The following is a 19,169-nucleotide window of genomic DNA, read 5'->3' as shown; positions in this document are numbered from 1 at the left end:
GCGGGAAGGTAAACGGCTTTTCCATGCGCTGCTCTGGTTTCGCAAGAAGCGGCCACATGACCCGGAAGCTGTACGCTGGCTCCCCGAAGCTGTATGCTGGCTCCCTCGGCCAATAAAGTGAGATGAGCACCGCAACCTTTGAAGGTCCGACCATTAGGTCCAGTCGTGACCGACTCTGGGGTTGCGGCACTCATCTTGCTTTATTGGCCGAGGGAGCCGGCGTACAGCTTCCAGGTCATGTGGGCAGCATGACAAAGCCGCTTCTGGCGAACCAGAGCAGCGCATGGAAACGTCGTTTACCTTCCTGCCGGAGTGGTACCTATTTATCTACTTGCGCTTTGATGTGCTTTCAAACTGCTAGGTTGGCAGGAGCAGGGACCGAGCAACGGGAGCTCACCCCGTCGCGGGGATTCGAACCGCGACCTTCTGATCGGCAAGTCCTAGGCTCTGTGGTTTAACCCACAGTGCCACCCACGTCCCTAAAAAAGGTCCCTTTCCCTTTCCCTTAAACTGGTGGCTATCACAGCCTCCTGTCAGTGGGAGTTCCACAGTTTACCTACGTTGCATCAAAGCAAGGGATATTCCACACTTCCCAGTGGATTTCCCCGTCTCTTTCCTTACGGCAAAAAGTCAGGTCTTTGCAGGGAAGAGGGGTTTGTGGTGCAAGACCCCTGTAAACATTGCCTCACCTGAATCTGCCAGCATGTGACTGAATCCCAACCCACAACAGTTATGGCATCTGAAAGCAGCCTTAGACTGAAATGGCTGAGTCATTTTCAAGCAACCCTTTGCAGAGCAAATATTTTATTTGTAAAAAAACCCAGAGTGCCATGACAACCTGGCCTTTCGTGGTTGTGTAGGGCGTAGATGAGATAACTGAGATGTTGACATTCTCAGCTGAGGCCTTGGAGGGGTGGGCAAGTTTCATAGCTGTCAACTTACAGATTTGAAAATAAGGGACCAGCAGCCTCGAAAATAAGGGATCAGCAGCCAAAATAAGGGATTTTCAGAGCACAGGTATGTTCAGCGTCTGAGCCCCGCCGAGCTAAAGGCAGAAAGCCCAGCCAGCAGCCCAACGAAGCCTCAAGCGGTGGTTCCCACAGCGCAGCAACCCAGCAAAGGGGATGCAGCAAGGAAAACCACCGTCACCTCTCCGCTGGGAAGCGCTGAGCAAAGGCGAGTCCCCAGGCAATGCGGCCGATTTGATCGGCACAAGGCATGCAAGCTCCACCCCCCAGTTGTTCTGAGACTCCTTATTGGGTGAGCAATGCAGCCAAGCAACACAGTTGGAGCCTCCCTCCTCCCTGGCCGGCAGGCAGGGAGGGAGAGGAGCTGCTTCCTTTGAAACCCGGGAAATTTAAGGGACATCATCAATAAGGGACAACAGCGGGACACGGCGCTGGGATAAGGGACGTTCCCGCCAAATAAGGGACAGTTGACAGCTATGGCAAGTTTATTGACCTCAATGTTGTTCCCGGAGTGTTGGTCAGGGGGAACAGATGACAGACTGCAGAGTGACTGCAGGACAACAGACCGCAGCAACAGGTAAGAGGGTGGAGAGAGAGATAGAGATGAGAAAAGAGATAGATGAAAGAGAGGGAGAGGGAGGGAGAGACCCCTGCATAATGGATTGCCACAGCCATTCAGAAAAAAACCAAAGTTTGCTGTTTGACAGTAGAACAGACTCCCTCAGAAGGTGATGGCTCTTCTTCCGTGGAGGTATCTAAGCAGAGGTTGGGTGGTCCTCTGTCATGGATGCTTTAGTTGAGGTTCCTGCCTTACAGGGGGTTGGACTAGATGACCCTCGGGGTCCCTTCCGACTCTACACTTCCATGATTCTATGTCTGGCTGCAGGGGGCGGGCGAGCAGCCTGGTCTTCGAGCGCAGTGTCCTTTTACCGGGCGATGAGGCAGAACTGGTAGGGCCGAGGAATGCTTCCCAGCCCCGTGGACTCGGGTGTGATGTCAATGTCCTCGGGTTTCATCAAGGGCTTCAGCTTGAAGTTCTGCAGGATGGTGGTGAGGAAGATGAAGAGCTCCATGACAGCCAAGCTTTCTCCCAGGCACACCCGCTTCCCTGCAAAAGTGAGAAGGAAGAGGGACAGAAATGCCTCTGTGCCTTTGAGGGTCAGGCAAAGGAGGCTCTAATTTCTCCCTCCTCGCTCGAAGCATGTCCAAAACTTAAATCCAATTTTTCATCTTAAGAAATGGAACTTGATTCGCTCGCGGAGACAGCAGCATCCAGGAGAGCCAGACTCTCTCGGGGGCTTTCCATCCAGTGCCCCCAGCCTCTCCTTCCTTCCGAATTTGGGGCTGGTTTGTTGGGCATCCGCGGATGAGACTGTGTCTTCCCGTACCCCTGGGAAGATTTTGGGAGGCTGATTACTCCCATCTCAGCCTCTAATTGCCCCCTGGGAGCCGGAGCGATGGAATTTTCAGCCAGCTTCCGTGGCGCCTCAAGCGGAAGTTGCTCTGACATCATTTGAAGGTGGGCTTAGGGATGGAGTCCCCAGGTTGCCCACAGTGGAGCAGACCTTCATAGGGAACCCTTTGGATCCCTTCCAAGGGGCTCTTAATCTCCCCTCTAGGTAAAGGTAAAGGGACCCCTGACCATTAGGTCCAGTTGTGGCCGACTCTGGGGTTGTGGTGCTCATCTCGCTTTACTGGCTGAGGGAGCCGGCGTACAGCTTCCGGGTCATGTGGCCAGCAGGACTAAGCTGCTTCTGGCGAACCAGAGCAGCGCACGGAAACGCCGTTTACCTTCCTGCCGGAGTGGTACCTATTTATCTACTTGCACTTTGACGTGCTTTCGAACTGCTAGGTTGGCAGGAGCAGGGACCGAGCAACGGGAGCTCACCCCGTCACGGAGATTCAAACCACCGACCTTCTGATCGGCAAGTCCTAGGCTCTGTGGTTTAACCCACAGCGTCACCCGCGTGGTATTTAAATCCCTCCCGCCCTTTCACTTATGGAGACCCAAGGGGAGATGTCTGCAAGCAGGATTCAACCCAGTGGCTGTGTATACAGTGCATTATTATTATTATTATTATTATTATTATTATTATTATTATTAATTCATTTTATACACTACCCTTCATCAAAAGATCCCAGGGCAGTGTACAACATTGAAAACACATTTCAAAAAACCCATGATAAAACATAATAAAAAAATAGTAAAATGCTTAGTGACAGACAGCCTAATAATGAAATAATCATCATCATAACAGTCCTCTCTTGCACACTTTTACAGACCATCAATTACTTAATAGCCATAAAAAGGTAAAGGGACCCTGACTATTAGGTCCAGTCGTGGCCGACTCTGGGGTTACGGCGCTCATCTTGCTTTCTTGGCCGAGGGAGCCGGTGTACAGCTTCTGGGTCATGTGGCCAGCATGACTAAGCTGCTTCTGGCGAGCCAGAGCAGCGCACGGAAACGCCGTTTACCTTCCCGCCAGAGTGGTACCTATTTATCTACTTGCACTTTGACGTGCTTTCGAACTGCTAGGTTGGCAGGAGCAGGGACCGAGCAACGGGAGCTCACCCCGTTGCGGGGATTCGAACCACCGACCTTCTGATCGGCAAGCCCTAGGCTCTGTGGTTTAACCCACAGCGCCACCCGTGTCCCGCCTTAATAGCCATAGGCCTGGGTAAAGAGACTGTTTTTGCCTGGAGCCAGGCGAGCCTCTCTGGGGAGAGCATTCCACAAATGGGGAGCCACCACCGAAAAGGCCCATAAGAAGAGTGGACCAGATGCAGGGCTAGATGTTCCCTTCCAGCTCTACAGTTCTGTGATTTCCGAGTGATCTCCCTGGGGAGGTTGTAGATTCTCCTTCCTTGGAGGTTTCAAAGCAGAGGTTGGGTGACCACCTGCCATGGATGCTTGAGTTGGGATTCCTACATTGAATTGAGGCTCCTCCCAATTCTACAGTTCCATGATTCTCAGAGCCTGAACGATCTGGCCAAAGGAGGTCCATCCTAGCCGGGCATCCTGTTCTCACAGTGGCCACCAAGATGCCCATGATGGGAAACCCACAGGCAGGAGCTGAACCCCTGTCTTGCCCTTACCTGCTGAGAAAGCCATGAAGGCATCGTTCTTCTTGAACCGCCCGCTCTCGTCCAGGAAATGAGTCGGGTCGAAGGAGGTTGGATTCTTGAAGTGCGTGGGATCAAACTGAGATGTGCAGATCAGGGGGATGATGTTGAGGTCCTGTGGGTTGGAGGAAGAGGAGCAGGAGGAAGGCATGGTTGAGAACCAAGGGCAAGAAATCCCTGGTAGACAGGTGTTGAGTCATGGGGGTGGGGCTTAGCTCCCGGAGCACCTGTGCTGCCTGCAGAAGGTCCCAATTTCCCTCTCTGGGTAGGAATAGGAGAGCCACTGTTGCCCACCAATGTGGACAACACTGAAGTAGGCAGACCAGATGGTCCGACTCGCTGTGGCAGTCACTTACTATGTGTGAGTGACGTACTGTATTTTTTGCTCCATAAGATGCACTTTTTTCTTCCAAAAAAGTAAGGAGAAATGTCTGTGCGTCTTATGGAGCGAAGGTGTGGTCCCTGGAGCTGAATTGCCCAGGGGCAAAAAGCAGATCATGCTATTTTTTTGAAAAAGGGAAGTGGGTGTTGAAACAAAGCCACTGATCGTTTGCCAATTGGGGAGAGAGATAAGGGACGCTAGAGATAAAGGAGGCTGCCTGGGAGGGGGGAGGTAAAATCCCATGGATCCTCAGGATTTTTGCATTGGGTCACCCCAAATTCACCATCAGATCACATAGCATGTCCATGCTATGAACCACAAAAATCACACACCCACTGTTGCCTGGGGCTGCAATGGCGCAAAAAATGTGGTTACAAAGCACGGATCCACATGGATCCTCAGGATTTTTGCATTGGGCTACCCCAAACTCATCAACAAATCACATGTCTGTGGCCACAGCATGAACCAAAAAATCACACATCCACTGTTTCATTCAGAATATCCCCCCCCCCTGTTTTCCTTCTCTAAAAACTAGGTGTGTCTTATGGTCAGGTGCGTCTTATGGAGCGAAAAATACGGTACCTTCAGTCGAGGGAAAGCTCTTCTGAGCTTAGCTCAGTGTGGCACAATGGCGAGAGCGGTGCGTTCTGACCTGGGGAACTTGGGTTCGAATCCCCACTCAGTCATGAAGCCTAGTAGTGACCTTGGTTGAGTCAGTCACCATCGCTTCGCCTTGACCTGCCTCACAGAGTTGTTGCATGGGTGAAATGTGGAGGGGGAGGAGAACCTATGCACCACCTCGAGTTCTTTGGAAGAAAAGCTGGCATATAAATATCTCAAGGGCTGTCCCGTGGAAGAGGGAAGAAGCTTGTCTCCTCCCGCTCCGGAGGGTAGGACTCGAACCCGTGGCTTCAAGGGGATTCCGACTCAACACATGGAAAACCTTTCTGACGGAAAGAGCTGTTCAACAGTGGACTCTCCTCCCTTGGAGGTTTTCAAGCAGAGGTTGGATGTCCACCTGCCATGGATGCTTGAGTTGAGATTCCTGCATCGCGGGGGTTGGGGTTGGGGTTGGGCTGGATGACCTTTGGGTGTGCCTTCCACAATCCTATGAAATGCCCTGTTTCCAAGGCCACATCCTAATGTAAAAGGTGTGGGAATGTTCTGGGGTGCAGGAGAGGATATATTGACTAATTATATCCTTATTCAACTTGTGCTAACAAGTTCCCAAAACATCAGCAGAGTTTATAGACATTCCCCTTTTAGTTCGCAACGGTAACGTGTGCACAGGTTCGCTAGAACCTCTATAATAATCACTCTGGTAATTTCCCCTTTGTTCCCTCTTAAAATACAAGACACAACACAGTCTTTATAAAAGTATAAAAGAGTTTACTCACGTTCTGTTCACAACATGATCCCAGAAGGCAGACAGGCTTAAAAAGTTACATATACTTAGAATCTATCTTGTTGCAAGATAGACCTTATCTCCTCTCTTGGCTGAGAGCCAAGAGGGCATCTTTAGATGCTTCCTCATCGAAGGAAAATGGCAGAGAGAGAGAGAGATGGCTGCCTGCCCTGTGTTTTTGTCATTACCTGCACAGGTGAGGCCACACCCACCTCTGGTCACATGCGGAGGAAGTCCGTCCCCAGGAAGTTTACCTGCTTGCTGGACAGACATCCCTCCCCATGTTCTAACATGTACACTCTAGGAATGTTGTCATTGACTGCTCCTGTGTTTACATCCCACAAAAGGGAGTGTGTGTGGAGTGCCTTCTGCTAAAAGGATGCATGGCCAGGTCTTGCTCATCTAGGCTCCGAGGACAGAGATCTTCAGGACTGTGACAGCAGCCCATAGGGTGCCAAGGCAGGGTGCTGCCCATGGGGCCCCTACAGAAGGAGACCTTCGCTGTCACCCATGGGGTGCACTCCCCCCCTTTCCCCACAAACCTTGGGGAGGGTGTATCCACGGAACTCGACATCTCGCGTGACGGTGTGGGGCACCGCCATGGGGACGATGTCGGCATAGCGCTGGATCTCGTGGATGACGGCGTCCGTGTAGGGCATCCGGCTCCTGTCCTCCATGCAGGGGCTCCGGTTCACCCCGATGACCCGGTCAATCTCTTCGTGGAGCTTCTCTGCAGCAAGGAAGGAGGGTGGGGAAAGGTCTAAGGCGGTCCCAGATGCGGCGACGGACAGGGAAATGGGCCGTGATGGTCTGCAAGGGGTTAATGACGGGAATAGCCAGTATCGAGGGCGGGTGGCTGGGAGCAGAAAGGTAGAGGGCGCAGGGGTGTGGGAAGGCGAATGCAGACAAAGATGCCCTTTGACCCACTGATTTCAATGAGCTTGTTGAGCGTGATTCCAACATGGCCCTGGGGGTGGGGGGTGGGCTGGATGACCCTCGGGGTCCCTTCCAACTCTGCAATTCCATGAGCCTATGAAACCCAGGGTTTTAGCTCTTCCTAGGCATTTCTGTAAGTGAGACTTGGGCAGTTCAGAGCAACCTCAGACTGGACTAAAACAGGGGCCAGCAAACTTTTTCAGCAGGGGGCCGGTCCACTGTCCCTCAGACCTTGTGGGGGGCTGGACTATATTTTTTTGGGAGGGAAATGAACGAATTCCTATGCCCCACAAATAACCCAGAGATGCATTTTAAATAAAAGCACACCTTCTACTCATGTAAAAACACCGGGCACTTTCGGGTTGCGCTCTCGTTACTTCCAGGTTTCGCCACTCGCGCTTGTGCAGACGGCCAAAATGACGCCACGCACATGCGTGGAAGCGGTGAATCGCGACACGCGCATGCGCAGACACACAGTCGTGGGTTGCGTTCGCTTCAGGATGTGAACGGGGCTCCGGAACAGATCCTGTTCGCATCCTGAGGTACCACTGTATATTGTTGTTGTTGTTGTTGTTGTTATTATTATTTATTTTTTTAAAAATAATTTTTTATTGGATTTTCACAGTTTATATCAACACAAACAATACACAATACAAACATACAAACACAAAAAACAAACATGTATAATTTCATATCCAGTTTTCTTAAAACTTATTTCGCTGACTTCCCCATACCTCCCCTTTCTGCATTCCAATTTCCAAATTTGTTTCAGCAAATCCTTCCCCTTAATTTCATCTAATCGTTTCCTTTCCTTTTACTTAAACTTTTTCAGTTGTAATCCCTTACTTTCTATAACCACAACATTTTAGCATTCATTAATTTTACAATATTTCTTAAGATAAATGTTATTATTATTATTATTATTATTATTATTATTATTATTATTCCCTCCCTGGTGGGCAGGTAGGACTGCACCCCCTGCCCCAAGGGCATTCCTGTGTGAGAACAGAACAGGCCCCCTTTGATTTTGGAAACTGACCTTCCACCTCAGGGTGCCTCATGAGAATTCGGAGACCGTATCTCAAAGTCGAGCTGACCGTCTCCGTCCCGGCAAAGAAGAGGTTCACCGTGGTCTTCGACATGGTGTCTTCGTTGAAGTGTGTGTCCGGGTTGTTTTTTTCCTGCAACAGGGATATGGGACGGGCTGAGAAACCTCGACAGCTTCAATGCTACTTGTGAAGAATACAATGCAGGATGCCAACATCTGACAAGGCCCCTCCGGGCATAATTTTCATTCTGCATCTGTGATGATTTGTGGCTATGAATATATTAGATAGATAATTTATTATGGTTGCATACCAGCTTATAAAGGGAGGCAGGTGGCGCTGTGGGTTAAACCACAGAACCTAGGACTTGCCGATCAGAAGGTTGGCGGTTCAAATCCCCCCTTCTGGATTTGTAAGATCTCAATATTTTAGTGTGGCAGCACCTACTCTTTGGAACTCCTCGCCACTTGATACCAAGCAGGTGCCTTCGCTGTCCTTTTTTTGACGCCTCCTAAAAACATTGTTTGTTTAAACAAACCTACCCAGATGCTTAGAAAGTTTGTGCATGTCTTAATTTTAGTCTATTGCTATTTTTCCTTTTCAAAAGAAATTCCTGATTTTTTCCTTACTGATCTTATAGTTTTATCTTTTTTTGGTAGACCACTTTGAGGTTGTTGGTGCTGCTTTACAGTCGTGTGGTATATAAATTAGGTGAAGTAAAATAGCTAAATTGTAGTCGGTTGAGAAACCACTGTTATAGAAGCCTCTTCCTGCTCACAAAACTGGAATTTTCCTGGCTTCCTGGCAAAGAGGGAAGGGATCTGGAATTAACGGCAGCTCTTTGGGACGCTGAGGATACCTGCTGGATTTTGATGAGGAAGCAGTCGATGAAATCCCGGGGGTTGTTGACGTCCAGAGTTTGCCGGTTCAACTCCAGCCGCTCGCCTACAAACTTGGCCAGTTTCAGGTAGTTTTTGTAGATCTGGCGGTGAGGCCCAGGGACGTACTTCATGATCTTTGGGAAGCTGAAGAGCATCTAATAATAATAATAATAATAATAATAATAATAATAATAATTTATTTATTTATACCCCGCCCTTCAAGGTTCAAAAACTGGGCTCAGGGTGGCTAACAACAATTTTAAAACACTTTAAAACACTTAATTATACAATTATAAAACAGCATAATTATAATTAATTATAAAAACAGCATAAAATACAGTATAAAAACATGAATACAGTGGTACCTCGGGTTAAGTACTTAATTCGTTCCGGAGGTCCGTTCTTAAACTGAAACTGTTCTTAACCTGAAGCACCACTTTAGCTAATGGGGCCTCCTGCTGCTGCCACACCGCTGGAGCGCAATTTCTGTTCTCATCCTGAAGCAAAGTTCTTAACCTGAAGCACTATTTCTGGGTTAGCGGAGTGTGTAACCTGAGGCGTATGTAACCTGAGGCGTATGTAACCCGAGGTACCACTGTAACAATAAAATTCAAAATTCAAAAATCAATTTGATAATACCCAGGGCTAGCTGGCTGAATTGGTCCTACTTGGGCCAGCGAGGAGGACAGGGGAGAATTAGCTGTGGGGTCTCAGAGAGGGTGATCTTCATTAAAAGGGGAGGGGGAGGGAAGAGAAGGGAAATAAAAGATCAGGCTGAGTTCAAATTGAAGGCCAGGCAGAATAGCTCTGTCTTACTGGCCCTGCGGAAGGAGGTTAAATCCTGCAGGGCCCTGGTCTTATGGGACAGAGCATTCCACCAGGTCGGAGCCACCACTGAGAAGGCCCTGGCCCTGGTGGAGGATAGTCTGACTTCCTTAGGGCCTGGGACCTCTAAACTATGGTTATTCATGGACCTTAAGGTCCTCTGCGGGGCAGACCAGGAGAGGCGGTCCCCTAGAAGCGAGCGCCCTAAGAAGAGCCCTAGAAGAGGAGAAGAAGACCCCAGTTTACGCACACCGCCCAGTGCATTCCCCACAACTGTCTTTTGATTGTGCCCATAAGAGGAGCCAGGAGAGCCAGGCTGCCATTTCGGACTAAAGTCCCACCTCGTCTAACTAACACTCTCCAGCCCCAGTTCCCCTTCTGGCTCAGACTCACCTGTCCCCAGGTGGAGCTCATGAGCTTCCAGTTGCTGTTGATGAGGTCCAGCAACATGAGGAATTTCTTGTCCGTGTATTCAAAGCGGTCGCCGAAAACTAAGGTGCAGATGATGTTGGAGCCGGCGCAACTCAGGAAGAAGGTGGGGTCAAAGGGTTTGCCTGGGAATAAAGCGAGATGAAGCAGATCTATTGTTTTCAAATCACCTTTTCACAGACTTCTGGTAACAGCCCCAGCAGTCACCCTTCTCTTTTAAATGGACTACCTTAGAAAGCGGTGGACTCCCCTCCGATGAAGGCCAACTCTCAGGGATTTTTTAGCCGTGATTCCTGCATTGAAGGGGGTTGGGCTAGATGACCCCTGGGGAGCCCTCCTACAGGTCTATGATTCCAACCTTTGCTCTTCTGATATTTACAGATGTTTACAGCTTCTACTTGATGTTTACAGCTTCTCTTGAGAGTCCCATGGACTGCAAGAAGATCAAACCTCTCCATTCTTAAGGAAATCAGCCCTGAGTGCTCACTGGAAGGACAGATCCTGAAGCTGAGGCTCCAGGACTTTGGCCACCTCAGGAGAAGAGAAGACTCCCTGGAAAAGACCCTGATGTTGGGAAAGATGGAGGGCACAAGGAGAAGGGGACGACAGAGGACGAGATGGTGGGACAGTGTTCTCGAAGCTACCAGCATGAGTTTGACCAAACTGCGGGAGGCAGTGGAAGACAGGAGGGCCTGGCGTGCTCTGGTCCAGGGGGTCACGAAGAGGCGGACACGACTAAATGACTAAACAACAACACAGCTTCTACAATGGCTGTGCTGGCCTGGGTTGATGGGCTTTGTAGCCCAAGACATCCAGAGAGCAACAGGTTTGTGAAGGCTGAAATGGGATGATGATGATGATGATGATGATGATGATGATGATAATAATAATAATAATAATAATAATAATAATAATAATAATAATAATTTTATTTATTATTTATACCCCGCCCATCTGGATATCCCTAAACTAAGGTTTCGTTATGCAAGAAGGGCTCTTTTTATCTAACACCCGCCACCCCAGATTGTTATTTTAAAGTATGAGCTAAGGCCACCCCACCTGTCAATGGGACGCGGGTGGCGCTGTGGGTTAAACCACAGAGCCTAGGGCTTGCCGATTGGAAGGTCGGCGATGGGGTGAGCTCCCGTTGCTCAGTCCCTGCTCCTGCCAACCTGGCAGTTCGAAAGCACATCAAAGTGCAAGTAGATGAATAGGTACCACTCTGGTGGCGAGGTAAACGGCGTTTCCGTGCGCTGCTCTGGTTCGCCAGAAGCGGCTTAGTCCTGCTGGCCACATGACCCGGAAGCTGTACGCCGGCTCCCTCAGCCAATAAAGCGAGACGAGCGCCGCAACCCCAGTCGGCCACCACTAGATCTAACGGTCAGGGGTCCCTTTACCTTTACCTAAGGCCACCTGTCATGGATGCCTTAGTTGAGATTCCTGCATTTCAGGGGGTTGGACTAAATGACCCCTGGGTGTCCCTTCCCGCTCTATGAACCTATGATTTCGTCATAATTTAAATCACAGGAAGTCTTTTCACCAGTTTGCTTTCAGTAGGGGGAAAGAGCCCAAGATTACTGAAGGATCGAATAATAAACACACTCCTTTATTTTCTGCTTCTTTTCTCTCTCTCGGACCGGATTTTATTATAATCATATTTATTTGTGCGTTTGTATCCCAGCTTTTCCTCCAAGGAGCTCGAGGTGAGATATACACGTCTCTCTTCCTCGTTTAACCCCCACAACAACCCTATTCCAGAAAAGGTTGGGAAATTGGTGGAGCAAATCCCTCTCCTCCCTTCCCCTTCCCCTGGGCAGCCCCTTCCCCACCAACCTTCAGTTTTGTGGAACTCAGCCACCAGGAACTGAGCCTCTTCCTTGATCCGCTCCTCAATGGATCTCTTCCCCATCCCGAAGTTCTTGAAGGTACTGATGGCAAACCTGCGCAGCTGCCTCCAGCGCTCCCCAGTGCCGTACACGATCCCTGAGGGAAAAGCAAAGGATAAGCCCAGGGCCAGTGGCATGAACCCCCAGTGAGAAGCCCCTAACCCAGTCGTTCCGGGACTTTTTCAAGCCCACAGCCCCCTCGGTCCCATAATTTCATCCCCAGCATATCCACCCTACTCTGTCGAAAGCCTTATTCAAAAGAGTGGTCTACACAGCCCACTAAGGGAGATAATGATCTATTAACATTCAAAACAGTCTCAATTGCTTGCAGTTTTATTTAAATTCCAGCTAAAACTATTTAGTTAATTCAACCAAAACTGATGAACTTGATACAGGGTTTTCAATGATACCCTTTTTAGGGATATCCGAATCTGTGATTCCTAGTAGGTCAGCTTCTGGTTTTTTGTTGAAAGATATTTTAAACATTTCCCCCAATTCTCTTCCAATGTCTGATCCTTTCCCAAAGCCATCCAACTTGGTGGCCACCCCTGCATCCTGTGGCAATGAAATCCGTAGTTTAAATCTGTTGCTGCATGACTTTCTTTTACGTGTACTGAACCTTGTAACATTTAACTTCGCCAGATGCCCATGAATCCTAGTGTTACCAGAGACGGAGGAAAGCCTTTTCTCTACCCACTTTCTCCATGCCAAGCATCATTTTATAGCCTGTTATGCTGGCGCTGTGGTCTAAACCGCTGAGCCTCTTGGGCTTGCCGCTCGGAAGGTCAGCAGGTCACCACTTCTGGGGCCCCTCTGCTGCCCCCATGCCTCTTAGCACCCCCTCGGTAATCTCAACCCCTACTTGGGGAGCCGCTGCAACGCTTCCATTTCAAAATCAGCACCCCACCCCTCATTTCCTCACCGTTCCCTTTGCTCCACATCTGGACGGCGGGGAAGTCTCCTCGGCCGCTGAACTCCTCTGCCTTGTCAATCAAAGCCTCCTTGAGCACCTGGTAGCCAGAGAGTACCACGCAAGGCCGAGAGCCCAGGTGGAAGGTGTACATTGGCCCGTAGGTCTTGCTAAGCTGTAAAGAGGAAAAGGAAGCAAGAATTTGTTTAGGATAGGGTCGCCACATTTCAAAAAGCGAAAATCTGGATACAAAACATGTTGAGCTTTTCTTAGTTTTGCCTAAAGTTGTTGAGCTTCTTGGTTTGCAAACTCTCAAAAAAATATGAAGTTTTTGAGCTATTTTTAAGGAAATTTGCCAAATTCTACACCTCTGACATGGGTTGCCATACATCTGGGTTTTCCTGGACTTTTCAACGTTTTCCACCTGGACACTGTTTCCTATGGCTCTATCTGGGAAATTCCGGTTGTATGGCAGCCCTAATTTAGGACAGCCGTGGCTTCATCTTCGGGGTCTTCTTGGGGCAAGAGGAGAATAACAGAAACCAAAAACCACCCTTAAAACCTGTTTCTTAGGGAAAGCTCCTTGAAATTGCACCACACATGGCATCACAGTCCTTTGCAAATGTAACAAAAATGCTCTATTGCCTAATTCTCTATTGCCTAATAGCCTGAGAGGTTGAGATAAACTTGCTACATATGATCACTTATGGTGGGAGTGTAGATTGGTGCGAGAAATTTGGAATTTACTTTTGATGGGAATGATGAATACTACTAAACAGACCATTTCTTGTTGTCCAAAATTAATGATACCCAATATTTTTTGATGATACCAATATATTGTCAAAATAATTCATCTTATGCATGATCTTGGCAGCTCAGTGGAAAGCAGCCCCAAGATGTCCCTCACAGAGAATAATATGCATAATTTGAGGTTTTGACAAGGCCTGGGACCTCCAAATGGTTTTTTATGTGACTTGGCATTCCTTTATTGCATATACAGCAGAGGCATCATTTTCAAGACAGCTCTTGTCACAAGCCTAGCAAACCTGGAACTAGATTCGATGATCACACTGATATTTTATATTTGGATTTCGTTATTTTAATCCATGTGCAACTGTACTCATTATGTGTGACTATTTAATAGTTTTGTTTTTCATCTTGTCATTTTCATTTGCTGTTATAACTGTTTTTTCTGTTTTATGTACATTATGAATGTGGTTTCACTCCACATCAGCATGCTTAAAAAATATAAAGAAAAATAAAGAAAATACCTGCTGAAAATCCTTCAGCATTTTACTGCAAATTTCTCCTACTGTGGACATTTTTGCAGTTCTACCTAATAAGCACAATTTGGCAATGCAATTTCCCCTAATGCAATGCACCTGTGCATGTCATTTGCACTATTATTTGCCTTTTAGCATACACTTCACCCTCTGTCCCCAGACATGCATTCTTTTGCACCCATTGCTCAGCCAGGGAACTTCACTGCAAAATTCAGAGAAGTGCAAATTTCAGAGGACAGCCGTGATTCGGTTCATAGCTTGTTCTGGAAAGCACAGATCTGGAAGTTTCATCTTTAAATGTGATCGAATAAAATTCCTCCCCACTCCACCCCTAGCCGACACTTAATTGCTTGCATATTGACTGCTGACTAGTTTTACCGCTGAGACAAACTACACACAAAAGCATGACACTTGGCCGGTTTTAAATTTGTGGAGGTAGAAAGTCCCAGGTCCTCTTTCTCTGGGCTCCTCCAGACATGCTCTTGTGCTGCATTTTTATAATAATAATAATAATAATAATAATAATAATAATTTATTTGTACCCCGCCCATCTGACTGGGTTTCCCCAGCCACTCTGGGCGGCTTCCACAAAGACAAAAAATACACTAATATGTCATACATTAAAAAACTTCCCTGAACAGCCTTAAGATGTCTTCTGAATGTCAGGTAGTTGTTAATCTTTTTGACATCTGATGGGAGGGCGTTCCACAGGGCGGGCGCCACCACCAAGAAGGCCCTCTGCCTGGTTCCCTGTAGCCTTGCTTCTTGCAATGAGGGAACCGCCAGAAGGCCCTCGGAGCTGGACCTCAGTGTCCGGGCTGAATGATGGGAATGGAGACACTCCTTCAGGTCTACTGGGCCTTTGAGGCCGTTTAGGGCTTTAAAGGTCAACACCAACACTTTGAATTGTGCTCAGAAATGTACTGGGAGCCAATGTAGGTCTTTCAATGTAGGTTATGTGGTCTCGGCAGCTGCCCCCAGTCACCAGTCTAGCTGCCACATTCTGGATTAGTTGTAGTTTCTGGGTTACCTTCAAAGGTAGCCCCACGTATAGCACATTGCAGTAGTCCAAGTGGGAGATAACTAAAGCATGCACCACTCTGGCGAGACAGTCTGCAGGCAGGGAGGGTCTCATCCTGCATACTAGGTGGAGTTGGTAGACAGCTGCCCTAGATACAGAATTGACCTGTGCCTCCATGGACCGCTGTGAGTCCAAAATGACTCCCAGGCTGCACACCTGGTCCTTCAGGTCCTTTAGGACCAGGGAGTCCTCCACACCAGCCCGCCCCCTGTCCCCCCAAAACAGTCCTTCTGTCTTGTCAGGATTCAACCTCAATCCATTAGCCGCCATCCATCCTCCAACCGCCTCCAGACACTCACACAGGACCTTCACTGGTTCTGATTTAGGCACAAGTCTGAGTCTCAAAGTTCCATGTCAGAGTGGTTTTTTGGGGGGGTTTTGCCCCCCATTTCCCCCGTGAAAACCCACCAATCCACGGAAATCTGGAATTGCCATTTGTTTCTGTTCATCGTTAAAGAGCAGGTTTTCCTAGGCTGTGCCTAGAAAGTGCAGGGCAAAACGTAATGATGGGCAAGTCCTCTGTCTCGCTCCCCTCCTTGTCCTACAGGCAGAAAGCCGAGCCTTACGGCTTCTCCCTTTCCCCATTCTCCCCCTGGGCTAAGACCCCAAAGTCGGTCCCCGTGCAATGCAGAAAAAAGGGTCAGGGGCGCCCCTTCGATGGGAAAACTGAGCCCCTTCGAACTCCAGCCGCTTCTTGCTTGAACTGAAAGGCAACTGAGGCAGAAAGAGCTTATTTTCAAGTGCTGGGGCTCAAGTCTGCTTAGAATTATTATTATTATTATTATTATTATTATTATTATTATTATTATTATTATTAAAATCTGTATACCACCCTATTCCTATAGATCGCAGGGCAGTCAACAACATAAAATTACAATATAAAAAGATGAACAAAAATAGCAACAACAAGAAGAAACCCTAGTCCCTAGTACCCAAGGAGCTGCTACTAGCTCTGAAGATCTTACAGCGACAGAATGATGCTTTGTGCATGGCCAGAGGCACTTTTGTTGCTCTTTCTCAGTTTCTCTGGCTGAAGCCCCCCTTTTATGCTTCTCCTGCCCTCAAAGTACCAAAATCCTGGCATTGTAGGTGAGGATATAAACAGAAAGGATTGTAAGTTATTTTTATACGCAGTGACGGCAGCAAGAATATTATTGGCACAAAATTGGAAGCAAGAAGAATTACCGACGAAAGAAGAATGGAGAATGAAATTGACGGACTATGCGGAATTAGATAAACTAACAGGAAGGATTCAAAACCTGCGAGATCAGAGATTCTCAGAAGACTGGAGTAAATTTATGGACTATTTGAAAAGTAATTGTGATGGACAGATTATGCTAGTAGGTTTGCAAGACATTTCGTAAGGTGAATTATTTGAAATATTGCAAAAAAAGACAATGAGGAGAACTATTAGTTAAAGATAATTAAAGGTAATATGAAATTAAGAAATGCATAATAAGCGATAAGAACGGAAAATCATCAGAGGTGTTGACGGAAGTCCAAAAAATATATATTGCACAGTGGTACCTCAGGTTACATACGCTTCAGGTTACATACACTTCAGTTTACACACTCTGCTAACCCAGAAATATTACCTTGGGTTAAGAACTTTGCTTCAGGATGAGAACAGAAATCGTGCTCCTGTGGCGCAGCAGCAGCAGGAGGCCCCATTAGCTAAAGTGGTGCTTCAGGTTAAGAACAGTTTCAGGTTAAGAACGGACCTCCGGAACGAATTAAGTACTTAACCAGAGGTACCACTGTATAAGATGTGAAGTTCTGTTGTATGAATGTAAATTAATAGGTTAAAAATGAATAAAAATGTATTTTTTAAAAAAGAACCAAAATCCGCCCTGCTTTCTTGCCTGATGTGGAAATTGTAAAATCACTCCCCCGACACCCCCCCCAACATGGCTGCCGTGGTCTCACTTCTTTCAGGGAATTTATCAGCTCCTTGATATCCACTTGGTGCATGTTTCCGATGAAGGGGAGTGGGGCTGGCCCCGGAGGAAGGGTCCTAAACTTCTTTCTCGACGAGAAGTGGAGGAAGAGGAGGCACGAGACGACCATGGCCAGGAGGATGCCAAAGACCCCGCCAAAATCTATCCTGGAGAGGAAGAGCTCCATTTCGCCGTCCGCGGTCTGCAGAGTCGCAGTGTCTGTGATTTCGCCTGGAGGGGGATGTTATATGGATGCCCGCGAGACTAGCTTCTAACTGGCTGGAACAAGCTCCCCTTGGCAAACAATGCCTGCCCTCAGCTGTCATTTGCTAACCTCATGTTTGCCGTTGGAGGAATCTTTCTGGCAGAGACACGGAATGAAAACAAACTGCTTCTGCTTAGCCCTCAATGAAGACCAGATGTAGGTCCATTTTGCTCTGCATTCAGTGGCTTGAGAAACAGCATATATACAACTGTAACTAAATCTAACCTCTTATTTCTTACGAAATGCTGCATTTTCATACCTAAGAACATAAGATGCTGCATTTTAATGTTGTACTTTAATCTTGTTTTTAAGTGGTATTTTAATCAATTGTTTTATACTTGGCGATACTTTCTTGGGCTCCATGATCACTGCAGATGGCGACAGCAGCCACGAAATTAAAAGACGCCTGCTTCTTGGGAGGAAAGCAATGACAAACCTAGACAGCATCTTAAAAAGCAGAGACATCACCTTGCCAACAAAGGTCCGTATAGTAAAAGCTATGGTTTTCCCAGTAGTGATGTATGGAAGTCAGAGCTGGACCATAAAGAAGGCTGATCGCCGAAGAATGGATGCTTTTGAATTCTGGTGCTGGAGGAGACTCTTGAGAGTCCCATGGACTGCAAGAAGATCAAACCTCTCCATTCTGAAGGAAATCAGCCCTGAGTGCTCACTGGAAGGACAGATCCTGAAGCTGAGGCTCCAATACTTTGGTCACCTCATGAGAAGAGAAGACTCCCTGGAAAAGACCCTGATGTTGGGAAAGATGGAGGGCACAAGGAGAAGGGGACGACAGAGGACAAGATGGTGGGACAGTGTTCTCGAAGCTACCAGCATGAGTTTGACCAAACTGCGGGAGGCAGTGGAAGACAGGAGGGCCTGGCGTGCTCTGGTCCAGGGGGACATGAAGAGTCGGACACGACTAAAGGACTAAACAACAGCTGCCCTGAGCCCGGTCTTGGCTGGCGAGGGCGGGGTATAAATTATTATTATTATTATTATTATTATTATTATTATTATTATTATTATTATTATTACAGTGGTACCTCGGGTTACATATGCTTCAGGTTACACACTCCGCTAACTCAGAAATAGTGCTTCAGGTTAAGAACTTTGCTTCAGGATGAGAACAGAAATTGTGCTCCGGTGGCGCGGCAGCGGCGGGAGGCCCCATTAGCTAAAGTGGTGCTTCAGGTTAAGAACAGTTTCAGTACCTGAGGTACCACTGTATTATTATTATTATTATTATTATTATTATTATTAGGAATTGCTGGATCAAGCCAATGGCCCATCTACGGCCAGCATCCTGTTCCCGCAGTGGCCAAATACCTCTAAGAATCTAGGAATTTAGATAAACTGCCTCAGGACCTGGAGGTGCCGTAAGAAAAGCCTACCTGTCGGATCAGGCCAAAGGTCTGACATCCTGTTCTCACAGTGGCCAAACAGATGCCCATTATGGGAAACCCACAATCAGGATTTGACCGGAAGAGCTTAGCCATTGTAGCTAACAACCATTGACAGCCTTCTTCTTTGTAAATGTAGGAATATGTCTTCAATGCCCGTGGATCAATCTTTGGGATGGGCTTTATTGATACAGTGGTATCTCGGGTTAAGAACTTAATTCGTTCCGGAGGTCTGTTCTTAACGTGAAACTGTTCTTAACCTGAGGTACCACCTTAGCTAATGGGGCCTCCTGCCGCCGCCGCCGCACCACCACGCGATTTCTGTTCTCATCCTGAAGCAAAGTTCTTGGCCCGAGGTACTATATCTGGGTTAGCGGAATCTGTAACCTGAAGCGCCTGTAACCTGAAGCAT

The 19,169-nt window shown here is 47.8% G+C and overlaps 2 protein-coding genes across 2 annotated transcripts in view; both read right to left on the bottom strand.

The window, feature by feature from the left end:
- LOC309536833 (cytochrome P450 2F3-like) overlaps positions 1–19,169 on the bottom strand; it is a 109,664-nt gene that overhangs the window by 64,748 nt on the left and 25,747 nt on the right. The window lies entirely within an intron of this gene.
- Positions 1,436–17,322, bottom strand: LOC309536828 (cytochrome P450 2F3-like). The gene is made up of 9 exons (XM_082231185.1): positions 17,082–17,322; positions 12,804–12,966; positions 11,829–11,978; positions 9,960–10,120; positions 8,720–8,896; positions 7,854–7,995; positions 6,421–6,608; positions 4,065–4,206; positions 1,436–2,076 (listed from the first exon to the last, which is right to left on the bottom strand). The coding sequence occupies exons 1-9, from the start codon at positions 17,277–17,279 to the stop codon at positions 1,895–1,897; spliced, it is 1,503 nt and encodes a 500-aa protein (XP_082087311.1). The 5' UTR covers positions 17,280–17,322; the 3' UTR covers positions 1,436–1,894.

Source organism: Podarcis vaucheri (assembly GCF_965113315.1).
Source record: "Podarcis vaucheri genome assembly, chromosome: 7".
In the NCBI taxonomy this organism is placed as follows: Eukaryota; Metazoa; Chordata; class Lepidosauria; order Squamata; family Lacertidae; genus Podarcis; species Podarcis vaucheri.
Note: the sequence above shows the minus strand (reverse complement) of the source record. Positions and strands in the feature narration are given on the sequence as shown.